We start from the raw sequence: 24,044 nt of genomic DNA on the forward strand, positions 1-24,044 counted from the left end.
TGCCTTTCAGCTCCTCAAGGAGCAGGGTCTCTGCCCCAAAGCACTTGCACATAAACTGCTTTAAGCCCTTGTTTGCAGCATCAGTGAAAATGTCAACCCTGCTTCTGACTCAGCAGCAGTGAAAACACTCATTGTGATAGAAAAGAACTTGTCTGCCCCCCTTGGCATCACACACGCACAGAGGTGATTTGTCCAAGACCACTTTCATCATTACCCTGAGTTACCATGTCACAGAGCTGCAGTGGCAGAAGTCAGTTGTACTCAACTCATGAGCTCAGCTAAAACAGATGCAGCACCCCAAACAGATCACCAGGGCTCTCTCAGGTTTTTCAGATGCATACAATAGCTCAGCTATGTGAGACAATCTCAGAAGTTAAAATAAAAAGAATTCTGCTGTCCTTGGACATTAATCCCAATTTGCTGAAACAGAATTTCACATTGTAAATAAATACTGTGTGAGCACAGTTCTGCATATAAAGAATCAGGATTTTTTCGAGTGGGCCACCTACTGCAGCACATTACCTGTTTGTCTCTTGTGCTGCATTATTCAGGTATGTACCAATTTACCCTGAATGCTACATGTCAGGAGAAGAGTTCTGATTTACATAAACCTGCCCAAAATTAGCACAGTATTCCAAACCTGAAATAAGGGCTGACATCAGCTGCCAGCTTTTTATAACTGAACACATGGCTGCCAGTATTTCTGCTTATGAAGAATGCAGTCTGGAGAATATGATCTGGACTGCCACAGTCTAATATCTCAAACATGAGGCAGCTAAAATGGGTGTTTTCAGAAATTTGTCTCTGACACTAGGTTGCTGGCTTTGTACTTTACAGGGATTTATTCTTCCATACTGACTGTGCAGGATTAACAAGAGAAAAAAAAAACAAAACCAGGGAACTAGGAAAAATGGTTTTCTAGATCACTAACCACATTTCCCAAATGTGAGCTGAAAATCCCTAACACCCAAAACCAACATAACTCCCCCTCCACTCAGGATTCATATTATAAAAGCATCGAAACGCAAACCAAACCAAGATCCCCAAGGAATTTTTCTGTAAATACTGGGCTATTTTAGCAGCAGCACTAATACACAGCTTCATTTCACAGCATTAACAGACTTGAAAAAAACTGTCCCCTCTTTTAAAACTAAATGGATCAAATACTTCTTTACAAAATGGAATTATACAAAGGAACTCTAATACAAAAATATTACACTGAAGCATCCACATGTATGTGCACACACAAACTACTGCCAGTCCCCAGAGTTCCACAGATTCCAACACCAACATCGAGTATTTCAGGGCCTGAAAGTGGCAATTTATTGTGCAGGGAATAGAGAGCTGGCTATTACCTCACCAGCAAATATCAGATCTTTTTCAAGATGCCACAGTGCCTAAAGGTACTTGGAGAATAATGGAGTTCTAGAGATGCTGAACTCCCACAGGCACAGGGAAAATGGAAAGGAACAAGTCACTCGTGTGCCTCCAGCAGACTATTTAAAAACAGCAGTGTATTTCTGGAGCTTGTTTCAAGAAACAGGAAAAACCACGGGCTGGGGGTGGGATGGTAACAAGAGAGGGATGGAGGTATGGCAACAGGCAAGCTGCTGCCTGGTGAGGAAAGCCAGCCAGCACCCAGCACTCCACTGCTGAGCGTGAGGAACACGGGAAAACAGAGAATCCTGGAGAGCAGGCATGCCTGCACATCAGACAGGGCACAGTGTCCTCGGCAGCGTGGGGGGAAGTGCTTTGGAGCTTTGGTTGGGGTTTTTTTTGGATACAGAAGTTGCTAGAACATCTAAAGTGACAAAGAAAATTTATCATCCAAGGTCACTTGCAGGATATGAAGCTGACTGTAGTGGAAATGCAATTGCCTTCAACAGAGAACATGGCTGGAGAGAAACAAGCCAGAGGCACAGGAGTCACCCACAGCGGCCACGTCAGAGGCCTTGTCAAACACTGGTCACTGCTGGAGCCACCACTCAGCTGCTGTTAGGGCAGGTTCGGAACAGGCTCAAAACAGCACCACAACGTCTTCATGCTGGAGAAATCACACTCAATCACAGCACGGAAATACTGTGCTCTGAGGACCCTGACGCCAGAGATGTCACGAGAACTGAAGGTAGTGGATGAAGGCAGGGATTCATGGAGTTACAAAACACCTTCTTGAATCACACCCAGTCACACTGCAGAGATCCCGCCTGTCCAAAAGGAAGCTTGACATTTCATTTAAAAGGTCGTGCAATATAAAACTTTAAAGAGGAAGGGCTAGAAGTGAAGTCAGTTTTCCAAAGTCAAATGCTTTGGGTTTGGAGCATGAGTCACTTCGTGCCACTCATCTCCTGGTTTTAAGCCCCGTTCCCCCAATACTTTGGGGTGGAAAGAGGAAGTCTGCTGAAGCCCTGTTCTTCAAGCAGGAACTTCCTGCAGCTCTGAACACATCAGGCTCCACTTTCCCCATCCCGCTCAGATGCCAGCAGGACATTCAGAAAGAGAAGATGCACCTCAAAATCTTCAAGTAAATATTATTTTATTAATAGACCACAGGATGAGGTGGCCATGCCATCAGCCATTGGAGCACACTGTGTAGGTTTGTGTATCAGTGTTTAGAACAGACACTAAAGGTGCAGTCTCAACGTCTTCAGCTTCACCAGACTCCCAGGAAGCCTTGCAGCAGGGCTCAGTTTGATCACACTATTTAACTGCACCATAAACCCTGGAGAAGATCAGACTCAGAGATAACAATTTACTGTCATTTTAGCAGTTCTGCTCCTACGGGAAGCAGCAAATGCCAAGATCTTACCAGGGGCTACAGAATTGCTCCTAATCCATCTACTGAGGCACTCACACTAAGGACAGCACTTCACAAAAATTATATATAAAGACTTATAAAAAAAAGTAATCTTAGCTTAAAAAACAGGTTTCGTCTTAAAGCTGCCACTGAAAAAAATGACGACACATGATACTGCTGGAAAAGGTGGAAGAGTAAGAAGTTACAATAAAGTCAAGTGGAAGGTGCTCTTTTCCCAAGATGTCACTCGGGGCTGGTTTCAGAATGGAAATGCCCCTACAATCCAATGAGGTTGCAAAGAGCTGCAGAGAAGAGCACAAGAAAACCAGCAAGTACCAAGAGATCCACAATAAACACCTACTTTACACAAATGGGAAAAGATCTGCAGATTCAGTGTGGGAGAGAGCAACCGGAGGCCCTGAACTCACTCCCCAACAAAAGAACTTCATGAAGACATAAAGCACACAACTGCTCAGGTAGCCCACCTTGACAAGGAATACTTGATTTCTTATCCTACATTAAGCTTTACATCAGGTATTTTGGGCAAGAACAAAAAATGAGGATGTAACTTGTAGGTAAGAGGAAGGTCATATAAAGATCAGATAAATGAACAGACAGCTGCATCACACAACAGAAATCTTAACAAGCAGCTGCAGAATTGTAGCCAGCTAAGGGAAACAAATGTGGATTTTAATACCCTCTAAAAACATTTCACCTGGTCTCCTAATTTTGCTTTCAACTAAGATAAGGTGGTGTTGATTTGCTTACTAATCTCCCTCAAAAAAAAAAAAGAAACCAGTTGCCTGCTATGTGAAGCTTCTTACTGAGGCTGACCAGCACAGAGAGGAAAGGACAGGCTTGTTTAAAGTTCAACACCACTATTACCCGAGGTTAAATAAATAAATAAATTAGAAATCACACACTTGCAACACGGTTTCCTAGAAAGCCCCCTGCTAATTCAGCACTGCCCGGGCACCGCGAGCCCAGCGGCGTCAGAGGGTTTGTGACACCAGGCAGCTGCTGGGAGCACGGAAATAACCCCCCAGGAGAATGTAAACTGGGCATGGCTGCCATATTCAATCATATCAACACGGGGCAAAGCGGGCTCACTTTTCCCAGGGCTGTATTTATCACAGCCAGCAGGTATTGCAGACTGTCTCTCACCACTGACCAGTTCCAACATGCCGCACTGGAGAGGCTCCTGACAGCAAATCCTGCAGTCCCCACTGCACCCACTGGAGCAGGGAGACAGACAACTGCCCACTGCAAATGCTCCCTCAGTTTAACCCACTGCATCAGGGAGACAGGTAACTGCACGCTGCAAATGCTCCCTCAGTTTAACCCAGTGCAGCATGGAGACAGATAACTGCACACTGCAAATGCTCACTCAGTTTAACCCACTGCAGCAGGGAGACAGATAACTGCATACTGGAAATGCTCCCTCAGTTTAACCCACTGGAGCAGGGAGACAGATAACTGCCCACTGCAAATGCTCCCTCAGTTTAACCCAGTGCATCAGGGAGACAGATAACTGCATACTGGAAATGCTCCCTCAGTTTAACCCAGTGCAGCAGGGAGACAGATAACTGCCCACTGCAAATGCTCCCTCAGTTTAACCCAGTGCAGCAGGGAGACAGAACTGCACACTGCAAATGCTCCCTCAGTTTAACCCACTGGAGCAGGGAGACAGAACTGCACACTGCAAATGCTCACTCAGTTTAACCCACTGGAGCAGGGAGACAGAACTGCACACTGCAAATGCTCCCTCAGTTTAACCCACTGGAGCAGGGAGACAGATAACTGCACGCTGCAAATGCTCACTCAGTTTAACCCAGTGCAGCAGGGAGACAGAACTGCACACTGCAAATGCTCACTCAGTTTAACCCACTGGAGCAGGGAGACAGAACTGCACACTGCAAATGCTCTCTCAGTTTAACCCACTGGAGCAGGGAGACAGATAACTGCATACTGGAAATGCTCACTCAGTTTAACAGCTGCGCCTGAATGGCTCTCAGGGCCTGGCAGCACCTCCTGAAGGGAGAGAGCCACAGACCTGTGCCACTTCCAAACTTTACCAGTGCATTTATCTTGCATGTTCCCAGAAGGAAGGCACTGGTGTCAATAAACCACAGCAATACTGCAAGCTCAGCTGCTCAGATTCTCCGACTGCCTCAGTGTCATCTGCAATGGGTAAAAACTGATTTTTCAGTTCTGGTTCTTGTGAGTGTTGCAACACAGATAGGGAAATCAAAGAGCTAAACTCTAGTATCAGGTTAAAGAATTACATGAGACTTCTCAAATTTCAGTAAGTTCAAAATATAGTTTGTCCTTGAAATTTATGACCCATAACAGAAGAAGTTCAGAGCTGCTGGCAGGAACATTCTACTTCTGCTGTTTTGTAGCCATGTACTCACTGCCAAAACAGGAAACAACTGAATGGAGTGTCAGCGTAAGAAAACAACTCAAGTTCCCTTCTTCTTCTTCACATCCATCTCTATTTTTCCTCCCAGATACTCAATCTGCTCCAGAAGTGCATCTTGGACATTATTGGAAGGATAGGTTTGAGAATGCGAAATGGCTTTTTCTTGACAGCTGTTGTGCAAAAGCAAAGCTTTGCTATCTGTATCATCAAACAAAGTCAGTGCCAGGAAATAAACCACACTCTCATTAAAGTGTCAAGAGGTTCTAACTCAGTTGCTCTTCTTCTGTAAGAAAAATAACCACCGCAATGAGATCCACATCTTGATTTGCCCAAACACTGGGGTCTCTACATAACGAGTTTTGGTTTAACCTCATCTCAAATAGACTGGTGTATCCCACAGACCAGATTTCCACATAACTCCTAAAGGAATTTAGTCTGCCTAGCAAATCCAGACCTTAATTTGTTTGCAGTATGGGTTTTGTGTGAGTTTAAAAATGTATCATTGCTGGCCCGTAGGGCATTCCAGGCTCCACAGACTGACAACTGTGGTTATAAACAGTCCAGCTTTCCTAGATACCTAATATTTTCATTCTGACATCTCACAAGCCATCTAAGAGCATTATAGCTTTTACAGAGCTACCACCAAAAAAACACAAACAAAACCCAAGGCTTTGGAGGCTTCAGAGGAGAAAAAAAAAGAGACATGAACCCTGCAGATGCTAGAACTAAGGGAGGGATAAGAAACACTTCTCACACCTTTCCATGCGCTGCATAAAGGTATTTCCAAGAATTTAGACAAGCTGTCAATGGCATGTTTCAAATTGGAAACAAAAGGACAAGAAATGCCTCCCCACTGCAGACAGCTTACAGTTTCTCAAGGGGATCTCTGGCTTCATGAAATAGGAACCCTGGGATGATTTAACACAGAATTTTTACCCATACTCATTCAGAGCCCTCTACTCCCTTTCAGAGATACTGTGCTGATAACCTCAGGTAATGTTAAGAAAGCAAGACTGTACTATCTGCCCCAAATCTTGCATAATCCATTATCGCCATTCCCCCAAATCTTGTGTAATCCATTACCACCATGTAATCTTAAGATAAATGAACTAATTTGATTAATAAGTAAATAAGATAATCAAATGTAAGTCTTGCTTCCTCACCAGGTAACACATTCAAGGTCTTACCAGTTAAAAGCTGAACAGATCTTTACAGATTCTTTTTCCTTTTCTCCCATTTTTGATCCCAGTGGATGCATCTGCTCCAAGACTCCTGGCTCTGAACACATCCTGCTCTTCTATTCAGCTGGGCATGCTGGCACACTGCCCACTGAAAGAATACAAATTTGCAGAATATCTGGCATTACCAGCAACTGAGGAGGAATCTGAGAGGCCACTGCAGAACTGGGTAGTGTCCCAGCAGAGAAGAGATTCCAGGACATTGCTTAGTACTGGATCTACTGTCACAGTTGAGGCCCCCCTAAATCACTTGGGAAGATCATTAACACACTCATCTAACGACCCGTGCCAGCCCCACTGCAATGAGCGGGAGCTCACAGACCCAGAACAAGCTCTGTGCACTCCATGAGTAATATCACAAGTGAGTTTGAAAGCAACCAGCCCGAAGTACCTGAGTTCCACTCTTCCTCCTAAGCCTCAATGAAGTTTTTTAAAAGAGCCTTCACTTTAGCTGAAGACGTGCACTTCACATGCACCGAGCTACAACCGAAACTGGGCTGTGGTGTTTGTGTCCTTTCACCTTTTCCTGGAAAGTGTGTTGACTAAAAGCCAAACAAACAGCGCAGCACTTTAGCTGCTTGACAGACAAACACCGCAGTCATTTCACTCAGGACAAATATTTTAAAGAAACTAAATAAGATTGCAAACATTCAATTTATATTTCAGAAAAGAAACACCAACTTTTGTGTAGTTGTCTCATCAGCAGTTTAAACTCTCACAGATGCAGAACTACCACAGCATTATTTTTAATCCTTTTGGAGATTACATGAATTTAACACGTCTAGGTTACCAAGTGGTATCTTAAAAATACTGGTCACAATAACAGATAAGGAGACAAGTCCAGTATTGCCCATCTACAGTGACATCTGCTCATCTGTGACATGCAGAATTTGCTAAAATACCAGAACTATCAAAGAAAAAAGGGCAGTTTGCCATTCCCAAGTGATCTTAACCTTGTTGAGATAATTTTCAACATAAGGTACCCTATGTGAGAGAGCTCCTTGCCTAGCACACAGCACGACCAGACGGTACAGAGAAAACCAAACCCAGCCTGAGAACAGCATTCCAGCGGGGCCAGACGTGCTCCAGGGTGGCCAGAGGCAGCCCCACCACGAGGGGCATTCCCACAACAGAGCCCATACAAGCTCACAGGCACCTGCCTGCTGTGTTACCAAATTAGCCATGAGAGCACAGCACAGCCCCGGGCTCCCAGCAGAGGGTGACTCCCCAGACACTGCAGCTGCCACCACACACGACCCCGCTCCCTGCCCGGGCTGCCAGCACACAGCCTGCTGCTGAACCCAGGAGCTGAAGGAAAAGGACACGTGTTTCCAAAGCACCCCACACCAACCGCACCTTCCTGGGAACACAACCTCACCAACTCATTAGCTTTCCCTTTCATCCCTAGTTGAAACTAATTAGGGAGCAGCCATGAAGCGCCAGGGAGTTCAGTCAGGAGTAAGGCTGTGACTCCCTCAGGGACAGGTCCAGGACCTACAAACACACAAGACCTGAGCAGCACCTGTGGTGTGGCTAAAACTTCCAGCTACTACAAAGTCATCATGTCTCCTAAATCCATCATTTTTGCTTGTCCAGAAGAGATAAATTATTTGTCAAGCTTTGGGACAGTCTATAGCTCTAATCCTCAAGGCAATCCTAGCAAGTCAGAGAAAAGAGAAGGTTTTTAAATGGTCTCCTAGTGGTGATATTGGTTTGGTTTTTTTTTTTTTTTATTTTATACCCATACATTTAGCACCAGGACAATTCCCTGGAAGGCACGTGATTCCCCAAATAAGATCACAAGGATTTCTAACCCTGGATTTAGCAAACAGGACAATGCTTCTAACACTTCTCAGCCCGTTCTGCAGCACTGCTTCTGTCACAGAGAGGTGAGGGGGTTCCAACAGGAGAAAACAGACACCTCTCCTGGAGGGTGCCACTGACTACATTAAAGGGGGTACCAGTAATGAAGACCAAGGAAATTTACATTACTACTTGAAAACAGGAAATAATCTGGGCTCCGCAATTCTGGTGGGTGCTCAAAATAAGTATTACAAACGAGGAGGAATCAGAGACGTCTACACAGAGACAAAGTCAGAGCAAAACCTTCACCGACGTCAGAGAGGCCTTACAGAACCACACGCGCCTCAAAACAAAAATCTGAGTTGTCAAAGAGCTCCACACTTCCCATATTTACGTATCAAGCTCTTTAAAATTGACAACTTGACTTGGCACCTTACAACACTTCCAAAACCACAGGACGCAGTGAGTAATAGGGGAAGCAGGAGACTTTGTGCACTCCAAGACTTACCATCAATTCCTTTTTGTTGTGCTCTTAACACACCATCAGCATTTGCTGCAAAGGGAAAACATGGGCTGGTTGTGAGAATGTGCACACACATAAGCCTTTGCTCATCAGAGACTTGGAGCTACAAAAACATACTTCTAGAGTTTACAAAGCAAAATACCACACATTTTTTCACATCACTGCTATTGTCCTTTGAATACCCTAATGTCAAGTTTGTTGTTGTCATTACATTCCAAAATAAACATCTCTGCCTCCTCGGACTGCTGAAACACTGAAGGGTTTCAATGAGAATAAGGCCCATTTCTAGAGCAGGGATTTTGCTCTCCACTCTCTCTTCCAAACGGCACTCGTGTCCTGCCTGAGGAGTGCCCCAAGCCAGCCCCCAGCAAGGACAGGACACCTCTTGGCTGCTCTAAGGGATGCTGCTTGTGCTCTCCAAGTGGGTTTGCTCCCAGCTGGGGTGCTCCAGCTCCTCAGTTTCTAACTTAGTGTCTCTCACTACCATTTCAGGAACCCAGCCCTTGGCTGTGACCAACTGCTGTGCTGGGACAACTCTGGAGTTCTCCTTTCAGCAGGGAGGCCATTTCTCTGGGTAATTCTTTGGTAGGCTCTTGTAGGAATGCTTTTTCTTCCCTGGTTCCTGGAGGCAAGGGAAGAAATCTTTAGATGAGCTCCCCTACCCCATCACGAGCACTGTGGAAAAAAGAACAGGCCCTGGAAGGGAGCACTGATCAGAGCCAGGCCTGGGAATCCTGCATCCCTCCTGTATTCCTGGAGAGAAACTCCTTGTAAATACAAAAGCACTTCTCGAGTTACTCTCAATGGCGTATTTCTGTATTTTCCATGATGACACAAAGCCAGAAACAAAAGGATTCTTACCTAGGAATCAGAACTTCTGGAGTTTGCCTCATTTTTATTTTCTTTATTTGAGTTGGTTGGAAAGTCTCTTATCATCATGGAAACAGGATTTTGTGAAAACAGAGTAAATTTGTAAGCCTCATTTTCTACCCCCAACACTGACTAAAAGTAAACTCAGATTTTATCTATTGTAATTTACAGGATAGAGCAAGCAATCTATTGGTGTTCACAGAAGAAAATAAGAATGACAATGGTTTTTCTTTTATACTTATCTGGAGTTAAACGAGTTATATATCCATTTAGAAAGTGCAGCCAGTTAAAGCAGTTTTAGACACCAGCTTGCCATATGCTATGTTAAAATTAGACTGGTTTTTTTTTTTTAAAGGAACAAATTTATGCATGAAGTGGGTCTATTCAGTACACTCAGATTTTGAGGAATGCTTTTTCTCATCCAGTGATCTTTGCAGGAAGCTCCAAACAAAGCTCAGTAGAAAAAAGAAACTAGTTCAGAATGTGATTTTGAAGCTCTCTTCACAATATCTCACAGAACTGCAAACATTTTGTTCAATTTAAAAAGTAATGGACTGGTTGCACTAAAAATGCTTATTGTCAGGGTGATGAACACACAACAATATAATTTTTAGAAGTAATAACATGGGTATCATTGAAAAGTAGAGACCTTGTGAGATGGCTAAAAATAGTAATTTGAATTCCTAGCTTAGTCAGCTTGGCCAGAAACAGCTGTGTTCACTGCAACCTCTAATTAGTTTGCATATTGTAAGAGCCCCAAAGATTTTTTTCCCTCTCCAAAACCTACTAAATTAGCCTTCACAGCACAACGCTGTTACCACACCAGATGCAACAGAATATCCAGACTTCAGAGACTTCCCACTACTCTTTCTGAAGTGTTTCTGTTATAAAGGCAAATATTCTCATTTGATAAGGTAAAGGCCAACCCCCTTCCACCTGGAGCATTCAGAAGAAGATGCCTTGAAAGGAAAAGACAAGGTCCAGTTCCCAGCTGCTTCACAGAGACAGAAAGGTCTTGGTTCTAACACAAGTAAACTGTTCATTATTTTGAAACGCAAAGCAAAGTCAGAATTTAAAGCAAATTTCTCTTCCCTCACGGCTAGGGGGTGATCCTCTGCATAAATAATTCCATTCACACTGGGTACTCCAGTGTCAATCTAAGAGCTAAACTGAACTTTCTAATGTATATGCACAGGTTAATGAAACTGTCACACCATTACTACAGTGGGGCTCATGCTCAGACCACGTCAGTGTTATTTTTCTATTTAGAATGCTATGGGACAAAGCAACAGCCGTATTTCCAACTTCCCACTAATTCCATAAAAATTCTCCAAGATACAAGGTCGTACGTAGAGGAAGTACTAAAACACAGCAGAAAGGGAGTGCAGGAATTGTTACATAGGAAATTGTGAACTCTGATTTACCTATTAAAAATACCATTATCTACATCTTCTTCAGTGGCAAACTTCATTTCCTTGAAGCTGTTTGTACCGTGCATTGCTTTACTGGCTTTCTTGAGATGCAGACTTTTAAGTCAGACGTATGAGGGGGAAAACTGGATTTATTCAGTATCAAGGAACCCATGCATTCAAAATGATGAACCATATGTTACACAGGTACCAGCTCCACAGTGTAAGTGGGTCTGCATTCTATCTGCTCCCTACAATTAAGAGTATAAGACCAGACTCCAGCAAGTTCTAATCTATGGCAGAAGAATGTTTCACCACGTTGGCCATTAGTAAGTTGACAGGCAATGGAACTACAGATTCATTCTGCCAAAGCGTGCTCATTACACTGTTACTAAAAGCTTTTTATCATTTCTAACCTAACAAGATTCCAAGAGTTTAAAGAGAATGTACAATTACCAGGATTGCACAATGCAGGTTCATGCCTCTGCACGCAGGGAAAGGTCAAACTCGAGCTTTGCTCCTGCAGCAGAACCAGCAACCAGCCCTGCTTTCAGCAGCTCTGGGTCCCAGCACACGGCCCGAATCCCTCTTTGGGAACTTAAAGTAGCTGTAACTGCTTAACTGCCACTTCCAGAAAGAAGTTTTAAGTATCTTAAGAAAGACTTTCAGACAGCAATTGAAGGAACTTGCTGGATTACAAATTTGCATGAACAGCTCCTTTCAGCTGGGATCTGTTTAACGTGGTGGTTGCAGTTATAATTACAGATGCCCACTCCACTGTACTTAGAATATTCAAATTTGGAAAGGAAAATCGTAGTGATGATTAAAACCATACTGAATTCACTGAATGGTGCAACCTACAGGTTGCCAAGCTACTGCAATGCACACAAAAACCTGCTGAGAACAAACAGTACTGCTGAAAACAGATGTCAGATAAAGCAGAATTGGGATACTCCTGCTTTTCCACATGACTCTCCAATTTGTGTTTAGGAAAGCAATCTAAGCAAGCTAGGTTAATATTAAACCTTAGAGCATTCTGAGCTGCTCAGCTCCCAGTCCACGGCCCAAACACAGTTTGGGGTGACTCAAACACCACTGCCATGTCCCCAGCCCACACCTGTGTCACTGCAAGGGCTGCACGGGCACGGTGGCAGTGATGGGGACAGCAGGGACTGCCCAGCCCCAGCTGGCACGCCTGTGTCACTGGTGTGTCCTGCAAGGGCTGCACGGGCACGGTGGCAGTGATGGGGACAGCAGGGACTGCCCAGCCCCAGCTGGCACGCCTGTGTCACTGGTGTGTCCTGCAAGGGCTGCACGGGCACGGTGGCAGTGACGGGGACAGCAGGGACTGCCCAGCCCCAGCTGGCACGCCTGTGTCACTGGTGTGTCCTGCAAGGGCTGCACGGGCACGGTGGCAGTGATGGGGACAGCAGGGACTGCCCAGCCCCAGCTGGCTCTGGGACAGGATGCCTGGACTCCTCTGCTCTGCACAAGGTTTAACAGAAGTTGCACATAAAAGCACAATGTTTATGCAACTACTTCCAGAGTAGTAAACTGCTCTAAGGGTCAGAGAGAAAAAGCCAATACGCTTTTTGGAAAGGAAAACTTAACCCTTAAATACTTACAGCAGAGATGTAAATGTGTTAGACAATCCACCTATGGCAAACAAGCCTGGGAACTGGCATAAAGACAGCCCCTCCCATAACCCCAACCAGCCAGACCTCACAAGCTAAAATGTATTCAATATTTTTAGTTCTCCAAGCTGCAAAACAATGCTTCAAGACTCTCAGAACCAATCCTGTGTTATTAGAGGATGTTTTAACAGTCACTACAGGGACAGAGAGCTTTCATGCCCAGCTGTACAGGACATCTTCTCATCTGAAAGCAACTGAGAGTTTATAAAAACAAATGTCAGTGTTAAACAGGGACATCACATAATCAAGATAAATGCTCACAGACATCCTAATGCAGGACAGATTCACACTCTGCACTCCAGCACATGAAAAAGACTGCAAAACTTGACAAGCCAGGCCTTCAAAGGGCTGGTGAATGCTCCCATGCTAATGAAACAGACTGCAGTGAGAGTCAGTTGTGTGCATCAGATGAGATAAAGTTTTGCCACTTCATACATCTACTCATCCTGCTAGTTAAAAAGAATTAATTCTGAGAACTAAACCAGCTGATTTAGCACAGCCAAGCAAGCTCACAACTTCTACCTCTCGTGGTGGCAGTATCCTCTCTGGAAACACATGACTCCCATGACTTCCAGCACTCCTTGCCAGCCCAGACAGTGCTGCACTGAACCCACCACACCCCAGGCTCCACCAGACTCTTGCTCATCGTGTTCCACTTCCTGCCAGCCAAAGCCAGTTATCAGTTGTGACTAAACATGCTTTATCACTTGATGTCTACCTCAAATCCTCATTTGCAGCTGTAGAACAGATCTGGAACACTTACAGAGAAAAACAACACTAAAAATGCAGTAAATATCTTTAAATAAACCCTTCACATCTATCACAAGCCTTTCCACTCCCCATTTCCAAAAGACAGCCACTGATCCACAAATAAAGGTTATCAACTATCAGAATCACACACAAATGCCTCCCTTAATATCAACACTGCTGAGAGCAAAGCGTTTGTAGATTATATTATTCTTCTGTAAGTATTTCAAGATAATTTTGCCTGTGGAGAGAGAGTTTAATATGCAGAACACATTGTTAGCAAAGACTTTGGAACAAGAAAACCCAAAAGATGTAGATGTTGTTACATGAAAGCAATAGATGTTTGAATGCTTGCTCCTAACTGGGTAGCAATATGAACTTATTTAGCTATTCTTAGAAGATAATAAGCACATAACAGTTTTACCAGCCCAAATTCCATGTGGTAGAGAACTCAGCAGGCAGAGCAGCACACAAGGAATTTCCTGCTGTCAGCCAGTCAGTCACAGAGGAGCATCCTCTACACTGGATTGTGTGGGCAACCAAGCAAAGCCTTGTCTGATGGCCTTGGCTCCCAGTGGAGGCTCCTGATGGTCAGCTTTACACAAATTACAAACACAAAATCAATGACAGATAAGACCTAAGTCAGTAGTTTCCATGAAACCATTCTGCTCTGTCTGCTTCCTGACAGGCTCTAAAAAGACTGGCAAGTTAGACCTCTCTACTAATGCTCTCACGTGGGCTAATAAATCCAGGAACTCAGCAGCTCTAAAGATTTCACATTTTTTCAACCTGTTCCTAGGTTTTGCCTCTGCTGAGCACCAGATGAGTCTGATGGACACAGGGCAAAGAAGCTGCAGAAGCTGAGGGCCCCTGAAACCAGCCCCGTTCCTGAGCCCTTCTCCAGAGAAGGGCTGGGCCCCGTGGGCTTTGCACCTCCAAGTGATCAGACCTTCCCTGTCCCCAGACCAGCACTGCCCACAGTCAGCAGCTGCTGTGCCCTGCTGCTCCCAACAGGAGCCAGGTGCCACATGCTCTCCTAGTTAATCTCTCAGGAGGTGTTATCAGGGATTGCTGGGGAACAGAAGGCAAAGGGAACCATTTCCAAAGGGAAATCATTAATGAGCCAGGCAGGTAAGGCTGCCCAGTGCCCAAGAGCACAGCCCCAGTGCTCACAGCAACCCCAGCCCTGCAGCTTTGGTGCCCTACCAATGCCACCCCAGCTCATGGGAATGCACAGGGATCAGAGGAAGGGGTTTCTTGGTTCCCAACACACATCATGCTGCACACAATCCTTACAGGGGCTTTGAAACAGCACGAGGGCAGATCTGCTCTGCTCATGAAACACCTGAGGCCAGTTCTGAGAAGGTTTCAATACTGGGAATGAAAAGAAGTACAGGCTGAAACACGATTCTTGTTCGTGACATCCCACAGACCACGAAGTTCTAGGTAGCACCTGCGATTTACTGTGAAAATCCTCCACTGGCAGAAGTTTAAGAAAGAAGTGACAGTGTGGATTTCCAATTTAATTAAACTCTTAAGGAAGAAAACAAAACCATTTTCCAGAGTTGGGTAGCTGTCCACCCCCACTCCTTTACTGGGTAGAATCCCCCATATCTCTTCCACTTCTGGAAATATGCGGAAATTCTGTCAAATGTGTCAATATGTATTTTAGCTGCTTAAGAAGCTAGGCAGTATTTTTCCAGTTCCTGCTCCAATGACCCACCCTTTCCTTCTTTCCAAAAGAAGTTCCTCTTACTAAAACCTCTTGCTTGTGTCAGAGTTGTGCTTTTCCTGTAGCCCCCATCTTTAGTCACTGATGGCTGTGCAAAAGATAACAAAGGAGATACAATTCCACATGAGGTTTAGTCCTACTTCCAGCAGCTGCAATGAGTGTACAGAAGACTGGAAAAAATAGGCCCCAGACAGTAAAATGGAATTGAGATCTTCTGAACGAGCATGGGTTATTTTTCCTGTCAGAAAAAGGAAGTATACTCTTCCTTAGTCAAAGATGCATTTTTAAAATAGATTTCACATTTTACTTCCTGCCATCGCATTAAAAGGTCACGCTGTTTATGTTACTGTAACCTGTTACTGTGGGATCAGGAATGGTATAAACAAGCAACTCTCATTGAACTGTGCACAGGGGAGGAAGGTTATGAGAACATTCCTCTTTATGTGCACAACACTTGCTCCATATAAATATAAAGAATCTGAGAAACAGAGTGTCTTTTGTAGGACGGCTCTCAGCATCAAGTACTTGACGAATCAAGTACTTGACAGAGGCAGCATAAAATTCTGGGAACCTCAGATACAAGCAAAAGCACCTGCCAGATCACAAATATAATAGCTGCTTTAAGTTCAGAATAGTACTGTGTAGCAGCATTTTGAACTAGCAATTATTTTAGTCCATGAAGTACAGAGAGCTGTCAGCCCAGAGGGGAGGGTTTCCCCTGCCTGCAGAGAGGTCTGCCCAGCTCCACACTCACCCCTGGACTCCAGAGGTCTTTCTGCAATTGCCTCAACTGGCAGAATGCAAAACCTGCTGCATTCTTGCTTTATTTTCTATTTCTGTTGATGTAGAAACTGTTTTAATCTTCTAAGGAGAAGAAAAAGACTGCACAGAACAATGCAAATCTGATTAAATGATCTCTTCATCATTAGTGAGACAGGTAAATCTTCACCACTGATCTCTTCACCCTCAGTGCTGAAGGTGACTTCTGACCCCTTAAACGACATGTTCCTAAAGCATCCACAAGAACCACGAGCTGAGACAACTGTTCACATGGAAAGTGTACAGAATTAAAAATAAGAAAAAATAGAAAAACATTTCTAAAAGTTTCATACTGTGCCAGCTTATTTTCCTTCCCAACCAGGATGTAATTTTTTTGCTACTGTTCTTTGAACCTGCTTTCTTAAATGCAGAAAACACAACCCAATTTGAAAGTAGATCAGCTATCACTATTAGCAGAATCACATGCACTTCCAAGAATCACTTTTACCAGTTTTTCTTGGTATAATATGACAGGCAAGCTGTTGAATCTTAGCTATATTCTGCGTGGGTGAGAGAAAAAGCACATCTGAATTCACAGAGTATGGCAGAAAATGAATTGGCATTTGTACTACACGATCTACAAAGTGAACACACAAAGGCATCTGGTGCTCTATCAAAGTGCCTCTCCCAGTCCAACCAGCAAGGGCATGTCTCCTGGCAGCAGGGAGGAAAAAACCACCTCTTCTGCAAATCAACATGAAACAAGTTGACCAATGACTAAAAGAACCCCAGAAAACCTCAGGGATCAGGCCCAGCCTGTGTTCATTATGAACACTGCAGAGGAGCAACCACTTGGTGAGGAGTCACTGAGTATCCTCAGGCCTTTAATGAGGCTAAATTCACAACCCAAACAGACACTTGGGTCATGCAAGTGACACTGATCTGAAACCTGGTAATTCTCACGTTTACAAGAAAGTAGCTGTGATATTTCAGTATAAGCCACATCTTTTGAAGACTCAACTAAAGAGAACCTTTGGACAAAGTCCATTTGCAAAGCAAGTATTACAGGAAAACATTTAATTTTAATGTTTAGTTAACTATAGGATGAACTGTTATTTCAACCTACCCAGCATATTTAGAAAGTTATTTTAGATTGAAAAATACTTGGTCTACCACTACTACATTTTATTCTCTACTTACAAGGGCTATTTCTACTTGAATTTACCATCATTTGGCATGAGGCCAACACTGCTTTCTCCTTAACAGTTTTCTTCCACACATCTGTGCTTCCAGCACACAGAGGAGGCAGCAGTACCATGTGGAAGAACAAACTAACACCATAAAACCCTTCCAAAAATGCTCAGAAGCAGGTAGCACTGTGTGTAAATTGTATGATTTCAAAATTTTTAGCAAATGATAACCATATTTTTACACGCTCCATTTTTCCACGCTCTGCTTCCAGCAAGACTATCACAGAAGCTCTGGGTTCAAGTATTTGGATTTTAAACTCTGTAGAAAAAGCAAGAGTAAGTGGCTCAGGTAGCTTTGTATGATGGGACTTACCCACTCAAATCTGCCAGCAGCAGACACAACTGGTGCTGCCCTGAAAGAGCCAGCAGTAAAACCCACTGCAGGCAGCAGAGCCCTGAGCCAGCCCCACGGGCACTAAGGTGCCATCACCTGCAGCTGAACAGCAGCTCTGCTTCCCAGGGAGGATCCTGCCTTTGTGAGCCACAGACACTCTGCTTCTCCACCACCGACCCTCCACACGTGCAGGAAGACTCAGTGTGCAGCACAGGAAAACACGGAATATCTCCAGCTGATTGAAGGAACAGAGACTCCCTGCAGCCCTGAGCTCTAAAACCAGCTTTCCACAAGCAGAGCCAATTATGCTGAGCCTCAAATGAATCAACAGAGCACGAATTAAGCAGTGGCGAGGCGCTGCATGCAGAGACCTGCAGCTAGAACCGGCAGAATGCAGCACACAGATGCATTTATAAGTCATGTTCGTGCCACAATTCATCTGCTGCTTAGCACCCAAGCAAAGGAGTAACCCAAATGCTTTCAGCCTGCAGCCTGCACTCTTGCTGCAGCTTATAAACCAACGACACTTGTAGAGCTTCCTGTCCACTGACTTTAAACACACAACACAGCCACACTGTTACAATTCTCAAGGTTCAACCATTTCACAGTTTACTTTCAGCATCAAAATCCATCTACATAAGAAAATATTCTACAAACATCTTTCCAGAGACAGTGAATACCTAAAAAACTTCCCATGCCTTTTCTGTCTTGACAGAGGGATATCCAAAATGTCCATGATATCTTTCTATCTTCCTCCCATAATCTGAATGAAGTTCATTAATTTTCATCATTTGTAGTATTTTAGTTTAGCTTAGAGAGGTTTGAAAAACTAATGTTCACGTTAATATTTGGTTAAAAGACCCCAAAAAAATAATAAAGAAACTGAGAACAGTTATTTACAGGCCTCAAAGCCAACTCCAACTACACTTCAGCTTCCCAGAGATAGGTAGCTCTGTTTTCAGGATACTCGCTTCCAAACAGGCTGGAAAGTCTAAACTATAGCCAGTTCTTATTCTGTATTCTACTGACTACAAAAACTAGAAAAGAATGCACATTTTAGTTTCATTTTGCTACCTTCACATGGAAAACTCTGCATGAGCTGTCCCCAAATGACAGCTCTGCCTCCATCCACAGTAAATGGAATCCCCATTTGAATGGTACATCAGGAAATAATTCAGAGGTATTTTTACTGATCCTGATAAGCACATCAAAGTAAATATCATTGGCCAACATGCTAAAGTCAACATATCTGGTTTATATAAACACAAGAAGCAACTCTACCTGTACTTGAGGGATGTGTTTTTAAGATAATATCTTGTTCTATCACCCTGAGTAAGAAGTTAGAAACTAAAATACCTCCCAAAGTTCTGAAAGACTTCTGCATGTAAAATTACTACGAAAACCTGATACTGCACTCCCTGTGAGCAAATGGCAATCCAGTGTTGTTTCGATATTCTGCACAAATATTTACTTTTCTTCCCTGCTTTAAAAGCCTAAACTGTGCTTTCCTTAGCTTAGGGGTATGGGTTTTCTGTTGTGACATCTCCAGAGTGAATGCTTCTCATTCCAATAGATACTTCTGATGATATTTCTGCAGGGTGCATATCATTCACCTACCCTTAAGCATTTGTTTTCCGTTGCACACCTTTACCACAGCTAGTACATGGTAAAGCTCACATTCCTCTAACGTACTGTTTCATGGAAGAGGGGATTTTCATTTGAATGTGCCTTTCTTATGCTTATGTTTCTCTAAAATATAAGCAACAGCCAGAACCTTAGCAATTGATTTTCTCACTTGGGTCCCTGAACAACCTCCACAGGATCTCATGGATCAAAGTTCCTGTAACAAGTAAATCTAGAGGAAAGGAAGGGGTAGAAATAGGTATTCAAAACCAAACGAACATTCAAAAAAAACCCAGAGTAACAAAACACAAAGAACTTCATCCCTGCTCCCCTGTTCTGACCAGCTGTACAGATAATGGTTCCATACTGTGCAGGGCCCGAGACATGATCATCACAAAATCATCTAGACAAGGTCTGCATCTTGAAATGTTTGTGTTCCCATCCTGTGATTACTTCTGCTGAAAAAAGAAGGTAATCTAAATTCTGTTCTTCCACAACTGTACTATCATAGCTGAACACAGCTTCCTCTTGTCAAAAAAAAAGCAGCATGGACAATTTTAACCCTTCCAAGTCATGTGGCACCCAGCCACACCTCCCTGTCTGCTGCTAACTCCTCCTGGAGATGCTGCCAGGCTGAGACAAGGAACACGGGCAAGCTGCAGGATGCTTCACCTGCAGCACTGGTGAACACTTCTGGATTTCAGCAGCTGCAATCACAACACTGAGGTAACCAGAAGCCCGTGGTACAATTACCCCGGGGCAAGATGTTTTTCTGCACTGCTTACTGCATTCTTCAAGTGAAAACCAGCGTTGTAGGAAAGCTGCTTTGTTAATGGCACAGCTCAGACACCAAAAGCACAGCTTACAGAGAAGTACATTGCTCTTCCAGACGTGCATGACCTGCCAAGATGCCATTTTCAACAGCTTATTTAAAAGCAGGATGCAGCTGAGAAACTGAATTTCATGACAGAGATGCATATATTTACTAATCAATCAGGGGAAAAAAAACCAAGTAAAAAACCCACCCCCTGTGCTTGTCAATAGTTGGATGCAAATCAAAGAATCGCTTTAGTCCTTTTCAAATTGAATTTTAGTCCTCAATCAAAGCTCATGCTGTGCCACAGTTTGAGCAGGCCACTGAGTCATATCATTCAAAGAGAGCAGGACAAAAATATCACTGAATGCTGATCCCTCATTGAAAATGGGCCATTCCCTCATTCTACTTAGATATTTCACTTCTGTAATTAAATTGTACCTGTAGAAATGTACCACTTCAATTATAAAGCTCTATTACTCAAAATCATTTCCTGAGCACTAAGCCCGCACCACACCAAATCATCCAGAACGGTTCGGCAAAAACATAACGTCATATATCCACATGACTTTCAACTGATACAGTCGGCAAGCACCGACACTCGGCAGGGAAGGGAGATGTAGGAAACGGACCTTCCGAAAAGCAGGCTCAACATGTCATGCTTGTTCTCTAAGTGCCAGACAACTGAAGATGCTCACCCTGCAAGCTACTGCTGTTAAAACTTGCTGGCTGCGATTCTGAAACTGAAGTCCATTTATTTCACTTCTACACACCTCCTTCTCTCAGTGGTCTATTGCCAGAGAAATTCACACCGAAAGAAGCGAAGCTCAAGGTCTGTGTTGCAAACGTGAAGTTCAAGTCATTCATTTATGCAATATACCAGCTTAAACATTCAAATGGATGCTACAGCAATGCTGCCCGATCTGACTGAACACATCCGCCCAGTCATTCATGTATTTCAGCTTCTCTTAAACTTCATTTTAGATAAAGGTGTGAAGAACTTTTAAAGATAAAAGCACTAACTTCTGTGGCTTGCATGTGAAGCTGGATCCAAAAGGCAAATACCATTGCAAGCATTCACGTTTGTCACAGGGTTGTTCTAAATATCACAAAAAAATCTAAATGCAGTAAAATGACACAGTAAAACCCCAGTACCAGCTAGCTGCACAAGTACTGCTATTTCGCCGCTTCAGGCTCTGCTCTATGATTGAGGTGACCGAAAAGCTAAACGCATTTGATGCCCCCTCCGCTGCTTCTCTGTTCTAACCCCAAGACAAATCAGACGGACTCGCCGTCCCCGGTTCGGGAGGGGCAGCTCGAACAGCTCTTGCGGACCGATGTCCCGCGGGGCTCCAGCGGCCCGGGGCGAGCGGAGGATGTGCCCGGGGCAGCTCCTCCGGGCGGGCAGCGCCGAGCGGGGGCTCCGGGCAGCGGGGCAGCTCCCGGTGCCCCGGGGAGCGGGCGGGGGCGGAGAGCAGCGGTGCCCGGGCAGGGCAGGGCAGGGCAGGGCTGGCCTCGGGGCCGGGGCAGCACCGGCGGCATCGCGGGGAGCGGGACGGGAGGGAGCGCAGAGCCGGCCGGGCGCTGCCCCTCACCTGGTAGATGGCGGCCCAGCTGGCGGCCTGGTCCAGCCGCTGGAACTCCTTCTCGATCTCCATGGCGGGGGCCCGGCCCCCCGCGCCGCTCCGGCTGCAGCTGCTGCCGAGGCCGCGGCGGCTCTGCCCGGCCCCCGCCCTCCCGCTGCCGCCGGAACTGCGCACCCGCCCCGGCGACGCGACGTCCGGGGCGGCGGGAGCGGGGCCGGGCCCGCCCCGCGGCCCGGGGGGCTGCGGGGGCCGCGCCGGGGGCAGCGCGCTCCGCCCCGGCAGAGCCGTGCCCGCGGCCCCGCGGCTGCCGCCGGCTGCGAGCGGAGCGGCCCCGGGGAGCCCCTCAGCCCCCTCGGGCCCCGGGAGCCCCTCAGCCCCCGCGGGCCCGGCCCGGCCCCTCAGACCCCGGGGACCCCTCAGCCCCCGCGGGCCCGAGGACCCCTCAGCCCCCGGGGACCCCTCAGCCCCCGCGGCCCCGGGGCGCCCCTCAGTCCCCGCGGGCCCGGCCCAGGCCCCTTAGCTCCCGCGGGCCCGGGGACTCCTCAGCCCCCGGGAGCCCCTCAGCCCCCGCGGCCCCGGGGCGCCCCTCAGCCCCCGCGGGCCCGGCCCGGCCCCGGCCCAGGCCCCGGCGGAGGGGCCGCAGGGCGTTGGGGATGGCGAGGACGCGGCGGAGCGGGGCCATCCTGCCCCCGGGCCGGGCCGTGCTGCTGGCCAGGAACGGCTCGGGTCATGTGTTCCTCGCGGCAGGAGGGCCCGCAGTCCTGGCATTCCCCGGCGGCCAGGGAGGAAGGGCACCGAGGGGACCGGCGGAGGGTGGCAGGGCCGGGTCTGGCAGCGCACCGGGCTTGGATGCTCGAGGACATGGTCCGTGTGCTCGCTTAGCGACGGGAAAGACGTTCTCCCTTGCTGCAGACAGAAGATGGAGAGGGTTTTTGCTCTTACACGGTCTGCAGAATGAAATAGTTTTAGTGTCAGTTTCTATCGTGTCAGTTTCCCCATACCTTTTGATCTGAGGAAATCGACAAGCTCCGGATTGTATTTGATCATCCTTTCTCGGTGCTTGCACTCCTGCTCCGAAATGGCCAGTGCTGTGCAGGTGCTATAGTCCTGTCCAAGCAGGCAAAGCTGTCAGTCTACCTCAGCTTTTTCGTAAGGGCATTCATTTCCAAATGGAGTTGGAGCCTACACGTCTCAGGCCCCATCTGTAGTCCTGAATGTGAAACCCAGATATTCCGACCATACAGACACAGATATATATCCCAAGTCATATATCCCAAACAAATTGATACTCGGTTGAAGATTACACAGAGCATCCTAGAAAATCAGTGCATCTTACATTTCTTCATAAATCTCTGCCCATCACAGGGGCAATATGTGTGACAAGTAACATTTTAAATGTGTCAGTCTGGTTCAGTAAATGATTTTACTAAGTAACTTTTGAGCAGGTAGACTACTTCATAAATATTTGCTTTTATCTGTATGTGCCCATGTAAAAGAAGGAAGAAGCAATTTGCAGAGTGGCACACATTGTGACTCTCGTTTTGGCGAAGCACAGCAAGCTGGTGGATGTGCTATGGAATTCTGGCTTTCCTTTTACATGCAACGATATCCAGGGCTAGAAAACTGAGAGCCTCACAATACGCAGATACCAATTTACACCAAATCAGAGAATCATTTGGGTTGGAAAATCCCTCCAAGACCATCAAGTCCCAGCTGTGTCCATCCCCACCTTGTCCCCAGCCCCGAGCACTGAGTGCCACCTCCTGCCCTTTCTGGGACACCTCCAGGGCTGGGCACTCCAACCCTCCCTGGGCAGCTCCAAGGCCTGAGCCCCCTTTCCATGGGGGAATTCCTGCTGTGCCCACCCTGAGCTGCCCTGGCCCAGCCTGGGGCCGTTCCCTCTGCTCCTGTCCCTGTTCCTGGAGCAGAGCCCGACCCCCCGGCTGTCCCCTCCTGGCAGGAGCTGTGCAGAGCCACAAGGTCCCCCTGAGCCTCCTTTTCTCCAGGCAGAGCCCCTTCCCAGCTCCCTCAGCCTCTCCTGGGGCTCCAGCCCCTTCCCAGCTCCCTCAGCGCCCCTCGCAGGACACTCCAGACCCTTCCCCAGCCTTGTGGATACGCTCCAGCATAAAAGCTCTCTTTGGCACCTTGTGCCCACAGCCTCCATGTACCCGGTCCTGGAGAGCACTCTGGGACGTTCAGGGGGTGGCCGGGTTTGCCGGACCCTGTGTTGCCTGAGGAGCGTGGGAGCAGCAGCAGCTGTGAGGGGCTGGTGTGGCCTCAGAGGGACAAGAGCCGGGCAGAGGGGACAGCCGGGCAGTGTCACACAGCCGGGCAGTGTCCCTCGGCAGCGGGGACAGCCAGGAAGAGCGATTCGGCTGGGACAGACCTGCCAGGGGACAGGTGAGCAGAGATAAGAGGGAGGACAAGGAGATGCGACGTCAGAGAC

At 46.3% G+C, this 24,044-nt stretch overlaps 1 protein-coding gene across 1 annotated transcript in view; it reads right to left on the reverse strand.

Annotated features, from left to right (window-relative positions):
* PTPN1 (protein tyrosine phosphatase non-receptor type 1) overlaps window positions 1-21,670 on the reverse strand; it is a 30,427-nt gene extending 8,757 nt beyond the window's left edge. The window contains exon 1 of the mRNA XM_038158999.1: window positions 21,608-21,670. Within this exon, the coding sequence (XP_038014927.1) occupies window positions 21,608-21,670 (63 nt within the window). The remainder of the gene's footprint in view (window positions 1-21,607) is intronic.
* Window positions 21,671-24,044: the final 2,374 nt, after the last annotated feature.

This window comes from Motacilla alba, chromosome 20, assembly GCF_015832195.1.
Source record: "Motacilla alba alba isolate MOTALB_02 chromosome 20, Motacilla_alba_V1.0_pri, whole genome shotgun sequence".
Taxonomy (NCBI): Eukaryota; Metazoa; Chordata; class Aves; order Passeriformes; family Motacillidae; genus Motacilla; species Motacilla alba.